The sequence below is a fragment of the Pagrus major genome, chromosome 24, assembly GCF_040436345.1.
Source record: "Pagrus major chromosome 24, Pma_NU_1.0".
NCBI classification, from domain to species: Eukaryota; Metazoa; Chordata; class Actinopteri; order Spariformes; family Sparidae; genus Pagrus; species Pagrus major.
Window position 1 is genome coordinate 11,118,502 of NC_133238.1, and position 18,763 is coordinate 11,137,264.

Genomic DNA, 18,763 nt, shown 5'->3' on the forward strand with positions numbered 1-18,763 from the left:
CGAGATGGAAAGAGAGAGCGGAATATAGTTAGTGGTCTTCGCTGACAAAAGCTGTCATTGTTAAAATAGATATATTGTTGGCAGCTGACAGGTCTCATCTGGAATTTGATTAAATGTACTGCATTTAGTCTCAGTGTGTGTGTAAGTCTGTGACTTCTATAGCCAGACGACAATAGGCCGCAAACTTTGTTGTCTTCTCTTATTTCAGGATAATGACAGTGGATATGAAAAATTGACACACCCTGTCAAATGCTCCAGACAATGTTTTCATTCCATCAAGGATTTACATACTTTTAAAACTACACAGCAAATCAAGTTTAAAAACAAAACATTTCTGTTTGTGTGAGGAAATATTAAATAAAAATGGTTTCTAGAGGTTTATGAAGCTGCAACAGAAGCATGTCAAATACGTGAGAGCAGGAATGTCTCAGGTGGCTGTGTGTGCATTTAATCTCTTTAGGTCTAGGAGATAAAACATGCACCTGTCTGAGTGGAAAACAGGCTTGGTTGCATTGTGAGATGGGGTTTTCTAACAGCCGGCTGATCGACATTTCCTAAATTCCTGGAACAATGCCTAGAGAAGGATGGGATGGCAACAGCAGCCACAGAGGAAGGCTGGCCTAACTCGAACTGCTAGGTCGCAGTAGAGTTTCTGGTCTAAGATCCCGTCAGCCCACAGGAAGAAAAACACTGAACACCAAACACAAGGGAGGAGTACACAGCAAAACTGTTTAGAAGGCAAAAGCTGGAACCATAAAGACGTGTGACAAATAAAAACTACAAATGGGGTAGATTAGTGTCAGGTTTTATTACAATCATTATTGTAATAAGTGACAATGAGTCACATTACACCACACACTTGTGAACAAAAGAGCATGCCAGCATATACACATTTATTGAGGTGAAGAAGGCAAGCAGAAATAAAGAGACAATGTAAGAAGCTTCGGAAGGTTGACTTGACATTATTTTTAGTTGTTTAATTATATTAAACATTTTCTTTTTATCGCAGCAATCATTTACACAAATTTAATTTGCACTACAACTATCATTAATTCTTCATTTATCTGCTCAAACCATCAGCACCAACGGATCTGACCTGGGGACACCGAAAACGGATGGCTGAGAGAACCTCGTACTGTAATATTATTATGTAGCTTATCTCTCCTCACACTGAACATAATTGATGGGTGTGTGCTGTAGAAATTACATTTGCAGCAGAGGGGGAACTGTTGCAGCATACGTCACTGTAAGACTGACACGGACGATAAGGTCAGGAATTTGCGAAAAAATACAAATGACAAATTTCTAAGAGCAGAAACAGAAATATTGCATGATGAGTTTTGTTTGACCAAAAAAAAGCAGTAAATGTTAAGAAGAACTAGTAAATATGAATAATGTTTGCTTGTAAAAAGACTAGAAAGACTAAGCTACTGTCAAAACAGTTGTCAATTAATAACTACTCATCATTTCTGTAAACCACAGATATACAAGGTGCAGGACACATGGATGGGCCAATACAGCTATGACAGCACCATTAATTCATCATACAGGAGTAATCACATGCTCAGGACCCCCCCAACATATCCTGTCATAAGGGACTTTGGGCCATCTGGAGGGTGTGAGTGAGCAATCTAGGTCAAGGAGGGCTGAAGAGGTAATCAGGGCAGATTACCATAACATAGTGCATTGTGCATTTGGTAGTATAGTATGACCAGCCTAGATTTGGAGGTCATTCATTTAGGTAAAAAAATAGAGGTCTCCTGTCATGAGATTAAGTGTTGGACAGCTGGAAACTTTGCGTGTTGATGGAGCTTGAAAGGTCAGGGGTTTGTTAAAACCATTAGGATCCGCTCTCTGGGGAACATGAGGTTCTTAAGTAAATTTCCTAACAACATACTAATAATAATAATAGCCAACATACTGCATAGGTATCTATTAGCTAACCGGGAAAAAAAGACACAGATGGAGACAATGAATCTTCTCAGAACTTTCTTCTATCACTGTTGCATTGAAGCTATCCCCACCTTCACACTCCAGACAACACATACACCTGATGCCAATTTCAGACAAACAGGAAGATAGACAATTCACACACCTATGATACAATTTCCTATGAGGCTATTACTTAAACATGGAAGAATTTGCAGATTAGGGCTTGAAACTTAAGGGAAAAAAACACCACAAGGGGAAAAAGTGGGGTTTTCTCAGGATAGCCGCAGTGCCATCTGGCTAAAGAGTGGGAGAGGGGCTGAAAGGCTGACTGCTTCTGTCTGCGTGTCAGAGTGGGAATCTGCCAGAATGAAGCAGGAAGCATGGCCTCTGCAATCCCTGTGAAGTCATCAGAACGATCCTGCGACGTTGGCCTATGTGTGTGTGTGTGTGTGTGTGTGTGTGTGTGTGTGTGTGTGTGTGTGTTAGGGTATGTATGTGTGTGAGAGAGAGAAGAAAAGAGGGAGAGAAGCATCTGACCAGAGGCAGCAGCAACAGCCACGTGTGAATAATATGTTCTGTTGGGAGAACATGGCATGTCGCCTGTGTGCTTCTTTTTCCTGTTACCTTAATGGCATGACTCACTGGCTAAAGTGAGAAAAACATTTATTTGTGCTAGAGCTGTTCTGTAACTCAAGACATACTAAATTGACTTTGCCAGAGAATAAGAAGTCACTCTCAAGTGACTGAGCTTGCTAGCAGCAGGGACTGAATGACTATGTGTGTGTGTATGTGTGTGTCTGAAAGAATGTCCTCTTTTAGGCAGCAGCTTGGGAGCACAGATGCCCATTGAGGGTTCGGACTGTGGCAGGCGGGGACACACCCTGCTCTACATTGCTCTGTTTATCCTTTCATCACCGACCTGACACACACACACACACACAATGATGTCGAAGTAGGAATCCTAATGCAACAATGGTCACCTTGTCATGACGCTAACAACCATCTTGTGTGTACAATGTGTATAAAACAAGATCACATGCTTCTCCATTGTATATCCATTATCATATCAGGCCTTTCATATTAGGCCCTTCGCCATGCTTCCTAAAGATCTGTTTAAGCTGACCTCTGTAAAGCTGACAAGGTTACCTGCAACACAGATCAATGCACTTCATTCTTGAAATTGAGACCCCCATTGACCCACAGAGACATTCGATCAGTGGGAGTGGTACACGGCCATAGTGAAAGTGCTGATTAGGGATCAATATCTGAATCCATTGACAGCCTTCGTTCATTCTGATATGAGACATGAGACATGAGATATGCGTCTGCAGATCAGGCTCTATTAGGTGATACCATATCAATGCAACTAATAGCGTGTTCCAGGGTTGGATGCTTCACAGCAACTGATAATAACAGATAACGTCCCTTTAAATAGGTGGGAAAAGTGATACAACCATTTAACGTTTCATTGAGTGTAAATAAATATTCATTTGGCCTAAATCACTAGCTATTAAACACATGATTATTTCTACAATTATCATTCATATTAATTGCTCTTGATTAAGCCTCAATAAAAATGTTAGAAAGTAGTAAAAACACAAAGTGCAAACTACAGAAAAGTTAACTACTTCTAAATAATGTCAGAGAAAGAAGTCAACAGCAAGTGTAGCAGAAACCACATCACACTAAAGTCAACCAAGTTTTATACACAAGAGTTACTGCTCTAATAAAACAATTATGGCAAACATAAAAACAACCCTAATGCTAAATATGTCATTATTTTCTCTGGCAACTCAAAACCAACAGCTTTGATCACATTATAAAGTTGTTTTAAAAGGACCATGATAGATTTTTAAATTTTTTTTAATCGGTTACATTACTTGATCGATCTATAATCAGATGCTCAGTGCGACTAGACAGTCTGCAGCTCAGCAAGTGCTCCGCCCCTCCAGACAGGCGTGGTGGGCAGGCTGGTCTGGTGGCTGCTTGCTTTCTTAGTTTGGGTGGGTGACCTGGTTTGGTGGAAGTGGCACAGAGTCACTGAAACCACAATGTTTAAAGGTCCCCTCCCTGTAGGTTTTAAAAGACGGGAGCTGTGGTCATTCTGTTTCTGCACTACCATCACAGTCTGACATCACCGCCTATCAGTCAGAGGCGACTCGGACATGACGTCACTGTCAGGCCTGTAGTTAAAGAGGCTGGTGGGAGGGGTTACAACCACATGAGGCATGTCTGATACACAATGTCAGTGACATCAGTGTTATTCCAGAGATATTCATAGCGCGGAGGAAAAATGAGAAGCGAGAGGGGAACGCAGAATGAAATCAGCTGCAGCGAGAAAGAGAGCTAGCCTGAGGGAACAAACTTTGCATACCAGCACATAAACCAAAGCCGGAGTGTGAGAGCTTGTGTGACAGTGTGTGGTGTGGTGTACGTACTTGTGAGTGTGCGTGATGGAGATTAGACTGTAACAAGCAAACAAGCAGCAAAGCCGGAAAAAGACCTGAGTAATCTACTTGAGCAAATATGTGAAACCGCCGCACTTTCTCCTCCTCCGTCATCTCCAGCTCAACTGCTCAACGGGTTTATTTCCCCCCTTATTCACCTCCTCCCTCCAATCCTTTCACTATATCTTGACTCCCTTAAGTGCAGGGGTTTATGCAAATTCTCCAATGCAGTCACAAAGCGTCTCATCAGGCAGGGCAGGGTGGGGTGACATGAGACAGGATGACAGTGCTGTGAACCAAAAATCTCTGGTTTGTGGACAATTTAAAGGGAGTGAGGATATCTGCTCCAGAATTAAGAGAGCGAACTCAGCTTTAAAGCCAGTGGAGGGTGAAACGATGCCCCTGGCTGCAGAGGCATGCTCCCTGTGGTTGGGAATTAAAAGGGCTTTTCTGCAGCAGACAAAGGCTTTAAGAGAGGAACTGGCTAAACCCTCCACTTTCTCTGACAAGTCCTTCTGGATAATATACTGGTGAGGAGTGAGAGCCACTGCAGCGTTGTGTTGTTGCTACTGTGTACCAGCGGCAAACCAGCAGCTCCATGTGCTCGGAGACAACGCTCAGGCACGGACCAATGACAGGCAGTTAAGAGGATCGCTTATGTAACAGTCTCAGCGTCGTCTGTGACCTCTCGGCCCTCTACAACTGCAACAAGCAAGCAGCAGTCAACCTCTGCATCTACTGCACGTTCTCATTAGAACTGTTAATATAATGGACTGTATAATAGATATAAATCTCGCTTGCACAATTCATAAACCCCCACAGTGGGTAGAAACCTGCAGGGGCCTCCAGAGATTGTGATGATCTCGCTGTTTTTAAAGGATATACCAAAATATTTAAAACAATGCATTATTAAATCAAATGATATATGCATTTAGATATGATAATATGCAAGTGCTACTAATGCTGGACCAATCACAGGTAATGTGTTGGATTGTGCTGCGGTCCAGTCAAAAGCAAAAATTGGGTATAGAAAATGGGTGGTAATATCTGAGTTACTCATGATAGGATACTTACACGATACAATGCCCACAATAACAATGGTATGACAGTACAGCAAAGACATTCAGCTACAATACATCACTATGTCTGTGTAACCTAAGAAGAAGAAGAAATACCCCTAAAAAGGCCAAAAGGAGGAATCATGTATGTGGTGTCTGCATTGTAGTGTCAGTTTCACAGACTCTGACGTGAGATGAAGCATTGTATAAAAATGTGTATAGTGTCTTAGCTCAGTGCCTCTTTATCACACAATGACTGGTTAAGTCAGGTTAATGGTTAAATTCAATAATATTCACAAAAAGATCAAAACCAATGATGAAATTAGTATTCAAAGCCTAATATATTTTATTCCTCGCTGATATAGAGCTTCATTGTTGTTCAAAAACTATTAAAACACATCAGTGGGCCGCACTGTTGCACTGGGTGATGTGTTCCTTCATCATGATGAACGTGGGCACTTTTATTTATTTTGACTCAATCCCACATACGCTGTCCTGCTGCCAGAAATACCCACAAGGGCACCAAATGTGGATTAATCTGCAGCTGAAAATAGTCCCCAACAATGTGAACAACAGAGAGAAGAACCAGGATCAGTCCAAGTCTTGAAAACTTCATGTCACTGAGCTGCTCCTCGTAAAATCTGAGTGCGGCACCGGTCCCCATCAACACACCAGCTTCTTCACTGACTTTGATGCCACAGCTGCTCACCCAACAATTTGTGACTTCATCATCTATTCATGAACAGCTGCTTCAAACATAGCCTTAAATTATTATCACAATGTCACATGTCAAATTCTAAGACATTAACTGGAGCATCTGTTTAAACACTAGCCCAACCCACGTTTTCTTCCAGCAACCAGGACCGGGTGACAGTCAGGTGAATAATACAGAGATATGAAAAGACAGCTGATGTCCGCCTGACAGAGCCGGTTGAGCTGGTTCTCCTAATGTGACCCTCGGCTGCTGCTTGTTTTGTACAAGCTTGTACTGTCAACAAAACACATCCGAGTGAGTCCTCCTCCAAGAGCAGCACAAGTGTTGACCTCTGACACTACAGGCAGTGATGTCCCCACTGTTTTGTCAAACATTAAACAGACAGATGGAACGAGGGAGCGATTATGAGCACAGCATAACCTAGTGTATATGGCTATTATTGTTTGTACTCTATTATGCTTTTATGCTCAAAAAGCCCCAAAGTGGCAGTGCTATCTGGTGATGCACACAGTAAGATAAGAAAATCTCTATGCTTGGTTGAGACAACAAGAGGCTGGGAAGGGGAGGTTAGTACTTAGGCTGGTTGTGAATTAACCCTTTGGTTACACAGGGGGTCTCAGGGTTTCCACGTCAACATTCCTTATCTGATTTAGCCCACGTGACTGCAGGTTCTCCTTACAGCCAACATTATCCTGGCAACCCCTCGCATACAAGCATACATATATAGTGTAGAGACGCCCCGCCGGCCATACCTGACATTTCAGCTGCTGGGGGAGAGAGACGGGCCGCTACACATATATATTTAAACGCCTCACTCTCTCTTTGCCTCACGCGGGGAGAAATATTGGCCTGGTGGACGCTGGCTCACAGCCAGAGATGAAATGAAATGATCCCCTCCTCGCAGTGTAATGCTTAGTCAATGCAAACGCACACTCCTGCAAGAACAAATGCAGTGTGTACGCTTGAAGCAATTGCTGGCATTTTCACAAGTGACTGTGACAAGTGTGTGTGGGTAGCAATGTGTCTGCATACTTCTGTTACCAACCCCAAACACCCACACCACTGGCATTAGATATTCTGTTTGTGTCAGCATGCTAGCCTCCATACTCCTCAGGGTGAGGATTACTCGATGTCATATCGTAAACTCGCAGAACACAGCTCTTCTTTTTATGGGGTAAATACCTGAGTGAGGTTTGTGTACTCTGTGTGTGTGTGTGCGTGTGTTATTGTGAGGGATTACTGTGGGAAGTAAGTGTGTGACTGCAGCCAGGCTCACGTGAGGAGCGGCTCAGGCGGGCCGTTTTGATTGGACGCCAGGACGTGCGCGTGCTTTATCGCCAAGTGAATTAAATGCAGCCAACAGCTGACTCAAGGGGTGCTGTCTCTTCTCGAGTGTCACTCATTCATCTCCACTGTGAAAACAAAGCAGTGTCCTACTGTTCACTGCAGCACTGACTGACCATCCTGAGATGGAGGGTCCATCCTGACCACAGCTGCAGAGAAACTGACATTGGGTTACACTGGTTCTCTGAGGATTAATTATTCATTTACCAATAAATCCTTGAGGATCTGCAAGCAATTTCATTAGTCTGGGTTTAACTGGATAGCTATAATGTTGTACATGCTGTTTCAGAGGCTTTTACATCCTGAAAAGTGTCAGATATGCAAAAAAAGAGATGCTTAACATTGCCACAAAACAATGGCAGTCAGCGGTCTTGGTATAAAAATGTCTGTCAGCACAAGCTTTGATATCTCATATTGATTTGACTTACTACCTACCACAGTCTGCCACTGTTTAGTCTGTCAAAAACAGTCAGTAACACTGGAAGTCCACAACATAAATGCCAAGAATGAATAACCTTTTTGCCAGGGAGGAAAATGCCATCACACTGCCCATTACCTCACCTCATGACATTTCCTTGACTCTGGGAGTGTGTGTGTGTGTGTGTGCGTGTGTGTGTGTGCGTAGGACTACACATCACCTTAGTGCAGTAGAGCATCCAGACCTCGTACAGTCTCTCCTTGGATGCCATGGTGGCACCCCCAGGCTGTAGTGTCCACCGAGGTCACTTCCCTGGCTGCTTCATGGCTTCCCAGTCATGAGCTAAACATCTGCAGCTGGCCTCCGGAGCTCAACATCATGACTTGTCCGACTCTGGCAAGGTGTGACGCTCCTTCAAAGATGCGAAAAACGGGACGATGTTCGGCGTGTTGTGGCGGAAACTTTGCGAAAATTATTCCATGGCAGAGGAGAGGAGAGCCGAGCGGTCCCAGAGAGGTCTCAGTGCAGCCGGGCCTGTGCCTCCACTTCTTCAAGCTCTTCTCCCAGCGGCACTATGAATGATAACAACACAGACGATCATGTATCACGAAGGCGGATGTTTTCTGGAGCGTTTTCACTGCTAGCAGCTAAAAAATACCTCCAGTAACGTTGGTGCACTTTGAGCTGCCGTGCTGGCTCCGAGCGCAGACGGACTGAGGCGATGGTGGTTTAACTACACGGCAAAACACACACCATTAATACTGTCTGCTTCTGTTGTGTGCTCTACAGATCAGCAACAAGCAGCCTCGCTCGTCCCCTGACAGCTCCACAACGCCTTAGGTTATCCTCGGCAAACATTACAGTTATCAGTCGACCTTACCTGACCAAGCTAGCTAAAAGCTAGCTGTCAAAAAAGCCTATTTCTGTTTTTTTTCGCCTCCCTTTCTCCTCCTCCTCCTCATGTGACAGAAACGCCTCGTCCTCCCAAAGCCAGCCCGGCTACACGAGCCCCGCGTGAAGAAGAATAAACGTGTGAATACCTGAGAAATGTTTTAAAACCGTCGAGAAACTGAGGAGCACTCACCTGTGCAGGGGAAAAGCAACTGTCACTGACGCCGTCGGTCCGGAGTTGTTGGAAATGCGTCAAGCTGCCGACAAACATGCGACCAACGGCAACTTCCTGTCTCTGCGCGGATGAATTTGTTTCAAAATAAGAGTCCACCCTTAAACATATCAATGACATCATTTCTTGTGCGTTATGCAAAGTTCTGCTATCAAAAATCTGACTTTTGAATACAGATTAAGTGGTGCAACGCTGTTTATTTTTAGAAGACCTTTTTTCTGCATCTCGGTGTCTGTTTTTTTTCTTCTTTCATTCAAATTGAGTCAAAGATAAGAAAATTCTTCTATGCAGTATATGTAAAGGTAGATTTTATCATTAGTTAAAAGGGGTGTGGAAATGGCACATTCTTGTCATCACTCCTGTCATTGGTTAAAAGGGGCACTATGTAATTTTGGAAAGGAAATCCAAACTCAGAAATGTAATATTTACAATATTAATGAGGTGATAATATAATTTCATCTTTCTCATCTGATTACAAACTACACAGTGCACCTTTAAGAAACATTTTAAAATAACTTTCACACGTCTTATCTTATCTCAATTCGTTTGCAAAGACTGCACCAAAAAATAACTTTTTATAGAGTAAGTTTTGCTGTATAAATACCCTAACATGCTCACTATGCAATCCACGTAAAAACTAAAGAATGCAGAAGTAGTTTTGTGGTTTTAATAAACCATCCTTCGCCTGTTTGGCAATATTTAACAGTTCTATTTCATGAGCTGGGGTCTGTATGGGGTGTGCACAACATAAAACGAAACTTTAATTTGGTAGGTGAACCGGATGCACAATAAAATGCAGTAACTGGCACAAAACAAACGCGAACAAGTGAACATATTCACACTTAAACTGCAGTTCCAGTACAGGAGACGTGTTTCTTTACTGAACTTGTTCTGAGAGAAGGAAAAAAATACCATCTGACACGTAATGTTTGTCACTCGGTCTGTTTGCGACAGTCGAACCACTTTACGTTGTCGATGTGGAGCTGTGTGGTTGCTATAGGCTGGGCTTGGTTGCCACTTTGTTTTGATGATGTACTGCCATCTAGTGGAGCAGTGGAGGATTGATAGGTGTCACTACAGATGTGTAGATGTGTTTCTGTGAGGAAACATTTTATTTTAAAGGAAAAAAGGTGGTTTCAGGTATAGAAAATAGTCACATGATATCATATAAATATATAGGCCAACTAAGGATATAAATATTGAAGTATTTTAAACAAAAGAGTTTTCATCTGCCCAATAATGCATAATAGGGGTACATGCTTTACACCATAAACATTTCTTGATACAAACTGATTTCCTGCTATTTCAATGATAAGCAAAGCCACTTGAATCAATCCATGACTCTGTTATTCAACCTTTAAATTAATCTCTGATGGTGGCGACCCCAGCAGAACCATTCGAGCCACGTGACAGACAAACTTTATTGACCCACTGATTCTTCCACAGTTTCTAATCATTCGGGCATGAGCAGGATTCTTGTAAGAAGATCAGATCTGCTTTCACTTCTTTGCAAAACAAGAATATCAATATTGTAATAATACAAACATAGAAATATTCATTTTTCCCATAACTGAATAAACAAGCTGTTCTCAGAGGAAATACTGTATGACGCTAGAAAGGTGGCAGGGTCCGCCAAATAGAAAACAAAGTAAAACGCTATGAAATTGTGTTGTCCTTTAAGGTCAGTTTGTTTATTCAGTTTATTCAGGCATGAAAACAAAGAGTTTGCTTATTTTGTTTGTTTAGGCATAAAAAAAAAATCACTCAATGAAGATCTTTCTCGATCCTGCTAACTTGTGCAGGTTTGGGCCTAAATACTTGTTGGAGGAACCAGACTTGTTTCAACTCATCAACATTATAATCTCATACAAAGAACAGGACCCTGGTCTTTTTATAGTCCATATTCCAGAATTGTTGCCAGACATCAGACTGCATTGTCAGCTTGTTACACTCCATTTCCAATCAGCCAACTCGGTGGAGTGGACGGATTCAAAGGACTGAACACAGGCAACCAGATTAAATCCTCAGGATCCATCGGAGTTCTGAGGTTTGTGAAGAAGATCACACCGTGCAGGATGGAAGTACATGGAGCATACTGTCAACACACACACTTTTCTATGACACAAATCTATCAAGAAATCAATCAAGGCTAACAGGAAGTTTATAAATCAAATGTTGTATATACATGTTTATCATATATAATACGTGTATATATAAGGCTCATACAGCTACCATGTTTGATATGTACTGCGGATCACAGTTCTCATACACAGCACACTTAATCACAGTTACAGATAGATCACCATATTCAGAATGCAGGTTTCATTCAAACATAAAGGCATTGTTGGATAAGTGGTCACAGAGCACATTAGAAATAATCTTTTGGCATATCACTGATGATCAGGGCAGGGACGGTTTTCATCTGAGGGTCTCTAACTCCTACATGGAACATTAGATGCACTCTATTGCTCGTGTGCTCTTTTTTTTTTGCAGGTTTGCAGTTTGTCTCACTGGCTCATAGGCAAACACAGGATAACATGTTATGTTGACATGACTACACATAAACACTATGTGCATATATGTTCAAACATACGGAAAAAATGTATTTACATATTTGACTGTGGTCAGTTTTCTAAACATTGTGGATCGAGGTAAAAATCAAGTCTAATTTCTGAAAGGTTTATAATGGCCTCAAGGCAATAAGTCTTAAAATTTGGAGGAGTGTGTGATTAAGTTATACTTAATGATAAAGATTGATACATACATCAATTTAGGGCATAATCATGCTCAAATGTTTTGAACCATAGCTCCAATATTTGGAGATGTTAACAGGAAGTAAAATGCTGCCTTGGAGCCAGTTATATAGTGAGCTGCTCTAACTTGAGCCTACAGTCATTTACATTATGGCAAATTAGCACCGTTACATGTATGCCGAATTAGCTATTAGCCATTCCTGTTTGTGGTGCACCCGTAGATGTGCACACAAACATCACATGATTACTCTGACACTGAAGAGAACGGAAAAACGTGATGATTCTCAGGGGAGTTCTGGAGTTTCTATGGTTTCTACAAGGATCTGTGGATGTTTATTCACAACAGACGTCAGAGGTAATATATCTCCTTTACATAATATAGATATATACATCCTCGAGAAGTGTAAGTCACACTGAATCTAAATGTGTGCATCATGTCTGTGCGTTCAGATTTGGCTGAGTTATGAATCAAACTGCGACTCAAGCCCCCTGCGACACTCAGTTTGAAAACCTCTGATATAGATGAATATATATGCACATATGTATTGTAATATCTCTTTTAAGTACCTCAGTATTCACTATTCACAGTCTGAATACAAAAAAACACTTGAAAGGAAAAATCCACCCTCACATAGTGTCTTAGGAGTGAAATTTGTAGTGTACACTTTTTATTATTATTTTAGATTCGGTAAACAAGGTCCTCCATCATTCAGAATGCCTTTAGGAAGATGAAAAATATGAAAAGTAAACTGTAAAAACAACTGAATGTTCCCAGACATAAACTGTTTAGTGCCTAGAGAAGTATTTCTGGGTGGATTTTTCCTTTAACTAATAGTTGCCTTTTACATCAGAGGAAGTGCGCGATTATAAGTCAACCGATTAGTCTTTTGTTCTGTAACTTGTTCACAGTCCATTTTGTAGTTATGGATCTTTACTATCTGATCAGAGCAGCTTCTTTGATCCAGCACTTTCACAGTCGGGTCACCAACCGATGACCCCAACTCCACATACGCATCGGACAAACATAAAAAAAAAACAACAACTACAAAACTACTTTAAAAAAGGCTCAGAGAGTCGGGTAAATGATAAAAAATAAAAGCACAGTAGAATTTGGCCTCATTGCTTTGCTTTGATTGTCTCGAGTTTGGCTTGCTAGTCAGGATTCGGAGAATCGGGAGGTTAGAAGTCCCACACGGCCTCAGAGGTGTCGGTGGAGGCTGACGTTGGAGCGTGGCAGGACGGGGCGGGAGGGCAGGATACTGGAGGGTCCTCGGGGCTGGTGAGGGGCGCTGCTGGGTACATGAGGCTGAGGAAGGAGTCTCTGGTGTGCCTCTTCACCTGTCACAGAACAACAAAACTCGGCTTGAGCACGGTATACTGTATTGTTAGAATTTAATGTCAGCTGTCACTCGTTTCATTTAACAGTATGTATATGTACAACAGGTCAAAAGAACTAACAGAGCTCCACTTAGAGGAGAAACCCACCTGCTTGAAGAAAGCATGGGTCAACAGTGCAGATGCTGACGGTCTGTGGAAGACAAACACAGGACACTGGGTCATCAGCATTGAGGTCTGTGTGTTTGTACTGCAATCATATCAGATCAAGTGTCATAAAAAGCTGACTGGTCCTTTAATGTACTGACCTGCGCTCAGGCTGCTGCTGGAGACACAGCTGAACCAGGTTGTGCAGGGTGACCGAGTGGTTTTTGGGCGCGGGGCTCTGAGGTCGGTCGGTAGGCGGAGCGGTGGCGCTGTGCGACAGGCTTCCGGTGGCCACGCTCTCCCCGATGCCCGAGTCCACTCCGGACCGCGACACCTTCAGCCCGCCCAGCTCGCCCAGCGGGAAGGGAGCCACGTCCAGCAAGCAGCAGTGGGAGCCGCGCAGCTTCTGAAGCAGCATCTGAACAGAGAGATTCAAACACTGACGCTAACTGCGGACAACAGCGAATATTTTATGATTTATAATTTGGGTGGAAGAGTTTCATTACCTGAGTGGGGGGCATGTCCTGGAATGGCACCCTGCCGCTGACCAGCTCACAGGCCACGATGCCTAAACTGTAGATATCTGACTTTACTCCGTAACCATGCAGATCCTACTGACCATGCAGATCAGAGAGATAAAAGTCATTAGAATAATGGAGAAACTGATCCTGTAATATTTTTGCATTGCTTTTCGATACACTTGTTACAGTCCTGACCTGTCGCAGGAGCTCAGGGCTGAGCCAGGGCAGCAGGGCGGGGCTGTGGTGGGGCATGTCGAACACCGCCCTCATCCTCTTCCCCTCACGCATCATACTGTAAACACTGTGGAGCCCTGAGAGGTAGACACGCCCCTCCCCTGACAGCAAGATATGACTGGCCTTCACACCCCTGACAGGTGGACAGACATTGAGATACAAATATTTATATATACAGTATATATTTAAATACACAGTATAATTTACATTCTTTGTATTCTGTAATGCCTCCTGTCGCCAACTGACCGGTGAACGTAGCCCATCCGGTGCAGGTATTCCAATGCTTTCAGCACGCCATGCAGCAGGTATGCTATCAGAGATTCACTCATTCCATCTGGGAAATATGTTCTTAGTAATGTATCGGCAGAGCCTGAAGGCAAGAGGGGGAAACTGTTAATAAAAATACAGCTAAATTGTTAGCTTGTTAGCTAAATTGAGCTAACAATAGCTACAGGCATGGATGTATTAACAGAATACAGTTAGCAGCAGTTAACAGTTACTTCTGCCTTTAATGATTATTGTTGAATTTGTTTTCTCAATTAATCAATTGAAATGTTTGGTCCACAACATTTCAGAAAATACTGAAAAATGCCCATTAACATATTCCATCTAGAGCAGTCCAAAACCCAAAGATATTTAATTTATTATCATGCAGACAAAGAAAATGATCAAATCCTCACATTTGAGTAGCTGGAAGTAAAAAAATGACCTAAAATATGATTATTAGATCATCAAAATAGTCAAAGATTCATGCAGATCTAGTGAATTCATTGTAATCCCAGCACAAAACAAAACAAAAAGTTATGGAGGTGTAGCAATGGCTGACCATAGGCCATGAGCGGTGTGAGGACCCACAGCTGGCAGCAGGAGCTGAAAACCAGGCGAGAGGTCAGCAGGTTGGAGTGACGAAACAGCCTGGACAGCAGAACCTCGTTCTGGGGTTTGAGACACAATCAGACATAAACAAACCTAAATGGAGAGCAGCTAGATTTGGCTGTGGGTTTACAGAAGCATGTCTGATATCCTCAAAAACTGTTTGAAACCCTGAAACAAGCGATGAATTGAAAGACCATTTGCTATTTAACATTAAAAATGTTTTTTGAACATTAAAGTATGTAAATGTTTTCTCTCAGATGACCAAAATAAAAGTATGAACCTGAATATGAGCACAATATGGGACCTTTAAACACATTTCCATTTCTGCTCACCATTAGCTGCAGCAGCTCCTCCTCGGTGCACTCATCCAGGTTGGTTTGTTTGACGGCCACCAGCTGGCTAGTAGGGATGTAGCGTGCCATGTTCACCTGGCTCAGGTTGTTGAAGCCCCTCCCTGCAATACAGAGAGTTGACTTTAAATGAAATCTCACTGCACCTGCAGTTGCTTTGAACGAATTGTGCCGGCAATTAGGTGCAATTTCAACTCTCAGTCTGACTCAATACTGTGGCGTTCTCACCCAGCTCGGACAGTAGCTGGTAGTGGGCAGGCTCGGCTGACAGCCCTGTGATGTCATCGCCACCTGCTGGCCCTTGCAGAGTGTATTCAGAACCGTCACAGCTCTGCAAGGTCACACACACACACACACACACACACAAAAATAGCATATTCTGGGTATATTCAAGGGTATCGCAGAATGGAAGATAAAGTAACTCAGAAGAGTAATTCAGCAAATATGATTATGAACATTTACAGATGTGCAATCACGTTGAATGCGCATTTATCTTTTATTAATGACCTTTATCAACCTCTGTATATGACCAGTTAGATTTGAAACTATACTGACAGAACTTAGCATCCTCATTGACATTTTAATCCCTCTACCCGCTATCACCTCTTAGCATTAAAATTGCCCGTAGAAATCAGTGAGCCGCTAAATGCTAACATCAGCATGCTAACATGCTCACAATGACTATGCTAACATGCTGATGTTTACCTTATTGGAAGTCTTTGTTTAGTGTATCAGCATGCTATATGGCAATCTTTTTAAACATTCTTTAGCTGAATTGGATATTCTTTACTGGTATCAGCATCGTCATTTTGCCTAGTCAATGCTTTAATTTAAGATATCTGTAATTAAATCAAAACCAAAATCAAAATAATAGTATCTATAATCTTAATGGATTGCCAAATTAAATTGAAAAAACATTAAAAAATGTTAAAACAGCTTGCCACAATGCTAACAATTGCTAACATGAGCACTAAACAAAGAGTAAATGTCATGTGTTTTCCACGTATGTGGACAGAAACCAAAGTACTGGTTAACTTTATGTTTTGACCTGATGATGGCGCTAGATGAAAAGTTAAGAGATGACCAAAGGGATTGGGATTAGTTTTAGAAGTTCACGCCTTCCCATCCAATAGTTGTTGTTTCGGCCTGGACTGATATATATGTATAGTCAGACTGCAGACTTGTGAGCTGAACAATTTTGACAGAAGGGATAAAACAGCACCATGCAAAGTATACTGGAATAATATTAAATATCCTTGTTGCTGGCTTGGACCAACATCACCGAGCAGATGAAATTATGAGTAGGCAGAGCGGAGGTGGATTAGGTTTGAGACCAACTAAATCTCCATCTAGGAAATGACTATTAAGTTACTGGTATGAACAACAACCATACAATGCTTGTCTGGTTGTATTCTAATGATTCTGTGGTATGGTACTGGTAAAAATTCACTATCTGCCCCTTTAATAATGCTTCTGACACAGTAAACCAATTTCGTGGTGGTGAGGTAATGTGTGAGGGGATGAGTGGCTGCCAAAGAGAGCGAGGTTGGAGGAGGGATGCTTGCACTATTAGTGATACAGACAGATTTTTGGGACAGAGTCTGGTTGTTCCTGATGCAGGATTGTTTCAAACACACCAGCTGAATGTGTTTTATCGGGTTCAACCACACTGCGCCAACATTTTGTCTGTATTATTAAGGGAAATGACCTTACACACTAGCAGTACATTGTATAATAATGATTAAATAGTAAGTACTCCCTTTTAATAATTATAGTTAGAAAGGTTTAGTGAAATCTTTCAAATAACATTTTGCTTTAAAGGGTCACTCCACTGATTTTATGCATGAAGATAAGTTTACTTATCATGTTAATAGCTAAGCTGTGTGATGTCTTCTTTGGTTCTGGAGGAGCTTTGTCTGACACAATAACTCCTGATGATGTCATAGTGATTTCATCTGGATTATCTTGATCTTGGCTGGAGACTTAATTACAAATTAATTGCAAAAAAGCCTGTGTTATAAACTGGGAATATAAGAGACATTGGCATTAACCAGGTATAAAAAGTCTAAGTTCCCCTGGTGTTGTGGAATATTAAATCGATGGAGTACCCCTTTAAGCATTTGTCTTGTTATACCAGTTGCCATCTTTGAAAGGGGACAGTTCAAAATGAAAAATACATATTTTTCTTCTTACCTTAGGTTATATTTATCTTTCTAAATTGTGTTGGTGTGAGTTGGCAAATTTTGGAGATATCAGGCACAGAGATTTCTGCGTTCTCTCAAATATAATGGAACCAAATGGCACTCGGTTTGTGGTGCTCAAGGCGCCAAAAAAATGGTTTAAAAAAACTCAGCATCAATGTCTTGTTCCAGAAATCATGACCTGGTTACTTAAAATAATTCACAAGGATTAAAAAGTAATGGTGTCCTCCTCCTCTGAGTTTTAAATTAGTTAGTTTAGTAAGCTTAGTTAGCCAGCCTCTCCTCCATGAGTAGATGCACGCTTCTTTCAGCTTGGTAATAGGGGAAGAAAATAGTTCCAACATGAAAGTGCTCACAACAGGTTTGTGGGATTATCTTGAGTAATCAGGCCATGATTTCTGGAAAGAGACATTGTCGACAAGTTTGTTAAATATAAATGCACTTTGAGCATCACAAGCTGAGTGCCATCTAGATCCATTATATTCGAAAGAAGGCAAATATCTTTAAAACTCTGCACCTCAAACCAAAACAATCTAGATGGATAAATAGCGCTACAGGTAAGAGGAAAAATATGTGTTTTTGAATTTGGGTCGAACTGTTCCTTTCAGGCAAGGGTTGAGCAGCTTGACATAGATGATAAATGAACAGTGATGAAATGGCGGAAGAGCATCAGTGTGACGCCTGTCTCCATGCTGACAGTGTCTCGGCTACTGACCAGGAACTGGTGGCTGGTGTCCTCATAGCGCTCCTCTATGTCCAAGGGCTGGACCTGAGAGTGGGAGATGCAGGAACAGTCCTGGTGGAGGGGGGGAGGAGCACACAGGTGAGACATGCCCGACAGGACAGGGAGGAGGAGGAGGAGTGGGGAGGAGGAAGACACAGCCTCAGGGGAGGTTGATGTGGCAGGGGAGCAAGCATCTGGGAATATGTGCTGTTACGGGGCGGTTTATCGGAGGTGGTGAGTGGAGAGAGAAGTAGAGTGATGATAACAGGCAACAAAGAGGCGGCTGACTGACTGGATTGTCCCAACAGAGCAGGATAATAGCTGCATACACAATTAGAAGTGAAGGATACAGACAACCCATATTAATATTTGATGTTTTCCCTCTCTGTCAGGTCATAAGGTAAAACCCCACAACATCCACAATACAGTGCACCGCACCGGCACATTAACCACTCATGCTGATGGGTGACGTACTGCGAGTGGTGCAGTGCTTGGTTTTGGCTCAGAGTCCATTTTGAAACAGAAAGGGGAGCAGCTGGTAAGAAACAATATTGTATCATAGCTAAACAGTACAAAAATATGTTT

General features: G+C 42.1%; 2 protein-coding genes across 5 annotated transcripts in view; both read right to left on the bottom strand.

Moving 5' to 3' along the window:
- nbeal1 (neurobeachin-like 1) overlaps positions 1–9,065 on the bottom strand; it is a 42,538-nt gene extending 33,473 nt beyond the window's left edge. For 3 of the 4 annotated variants that reach the window (XM_073495453.1, XM_073495452.1, XM_073495450.1), the window contains exons 1-2: positions 8,999–9,065; positions 8,135–8,486 (exon numbers count right to left, since the gene is read on the bottom strand). In XM_073495453.1, coding sequence (XP_073351554.1) covers positions 8,135–8,185 — 51 coding nt within the window. In that variant the 5' untranslated portion in view covers positions 8,186–8,486; positions 8,999–9,065. Of the gene's footprint in view, positions 1–8,134; positions 8,487–8,572; positions 8,724–8,998 lie in introns of those variants that run through there. The other variant, XM_073495451.1, reaches the window with a different exon arrangement.
- Positions 9,066–10,439: 1,374 nt separating this feature from the next.
- Positions 10,440–18,286, bottom strand: stradb (STE20 related adaptor beta). The gene is made up of 10 exons (XM_073462747.1): positions 18,170–18,286; positions 15,482–15,584; positions 15,236–15,357; positions 14,854–14,962; positions 14,274–14,397; positions 13,989–14,160; positions 13,779–13,883; positions 13,434–13,690; positions 13,276–13,318; positions 10,440–13,128 (listed from the first exon to the last, which is right to left on the bottom strand). Exons 1-10 carry the CDS (start codon positions 18,284–18,286, stop codon positions 12,970–12,972), a joined length of 1,311 nt encoding a protein of 436 aa, XP_073318848.1. The 3' UTR covers positions 10,440–12,969.
- Between the last annotated feature and the right edge of the window lie 477 nt (positions 18,287–18,763).

Bases quoted from the DNA above. Each gene is read 5' to 3' on its own strand.
- stradb (XM_073462747.1), bottom strand. From the start codon at position 18,286: ATGTCTCACCTGTGTGCTCCTCCCCCCCTCCACCAGGACTGTTCCTGC. The intron at 14,963-15,235 runs GTGAGCAGAAAT...CTCAAACCCCAG, and splicing joins AGGAGCTGCTGCAGCTAATG to AACGAGGTTCTGCTGTCCAG. The intron at 13,129-13,275 runs GTGGGTTTCTCC...GTTCTGTGACAG, and splicing joins CCCATGCTTTCTTCAAGCAG to GTGAAGAGGCACACCAGAGA.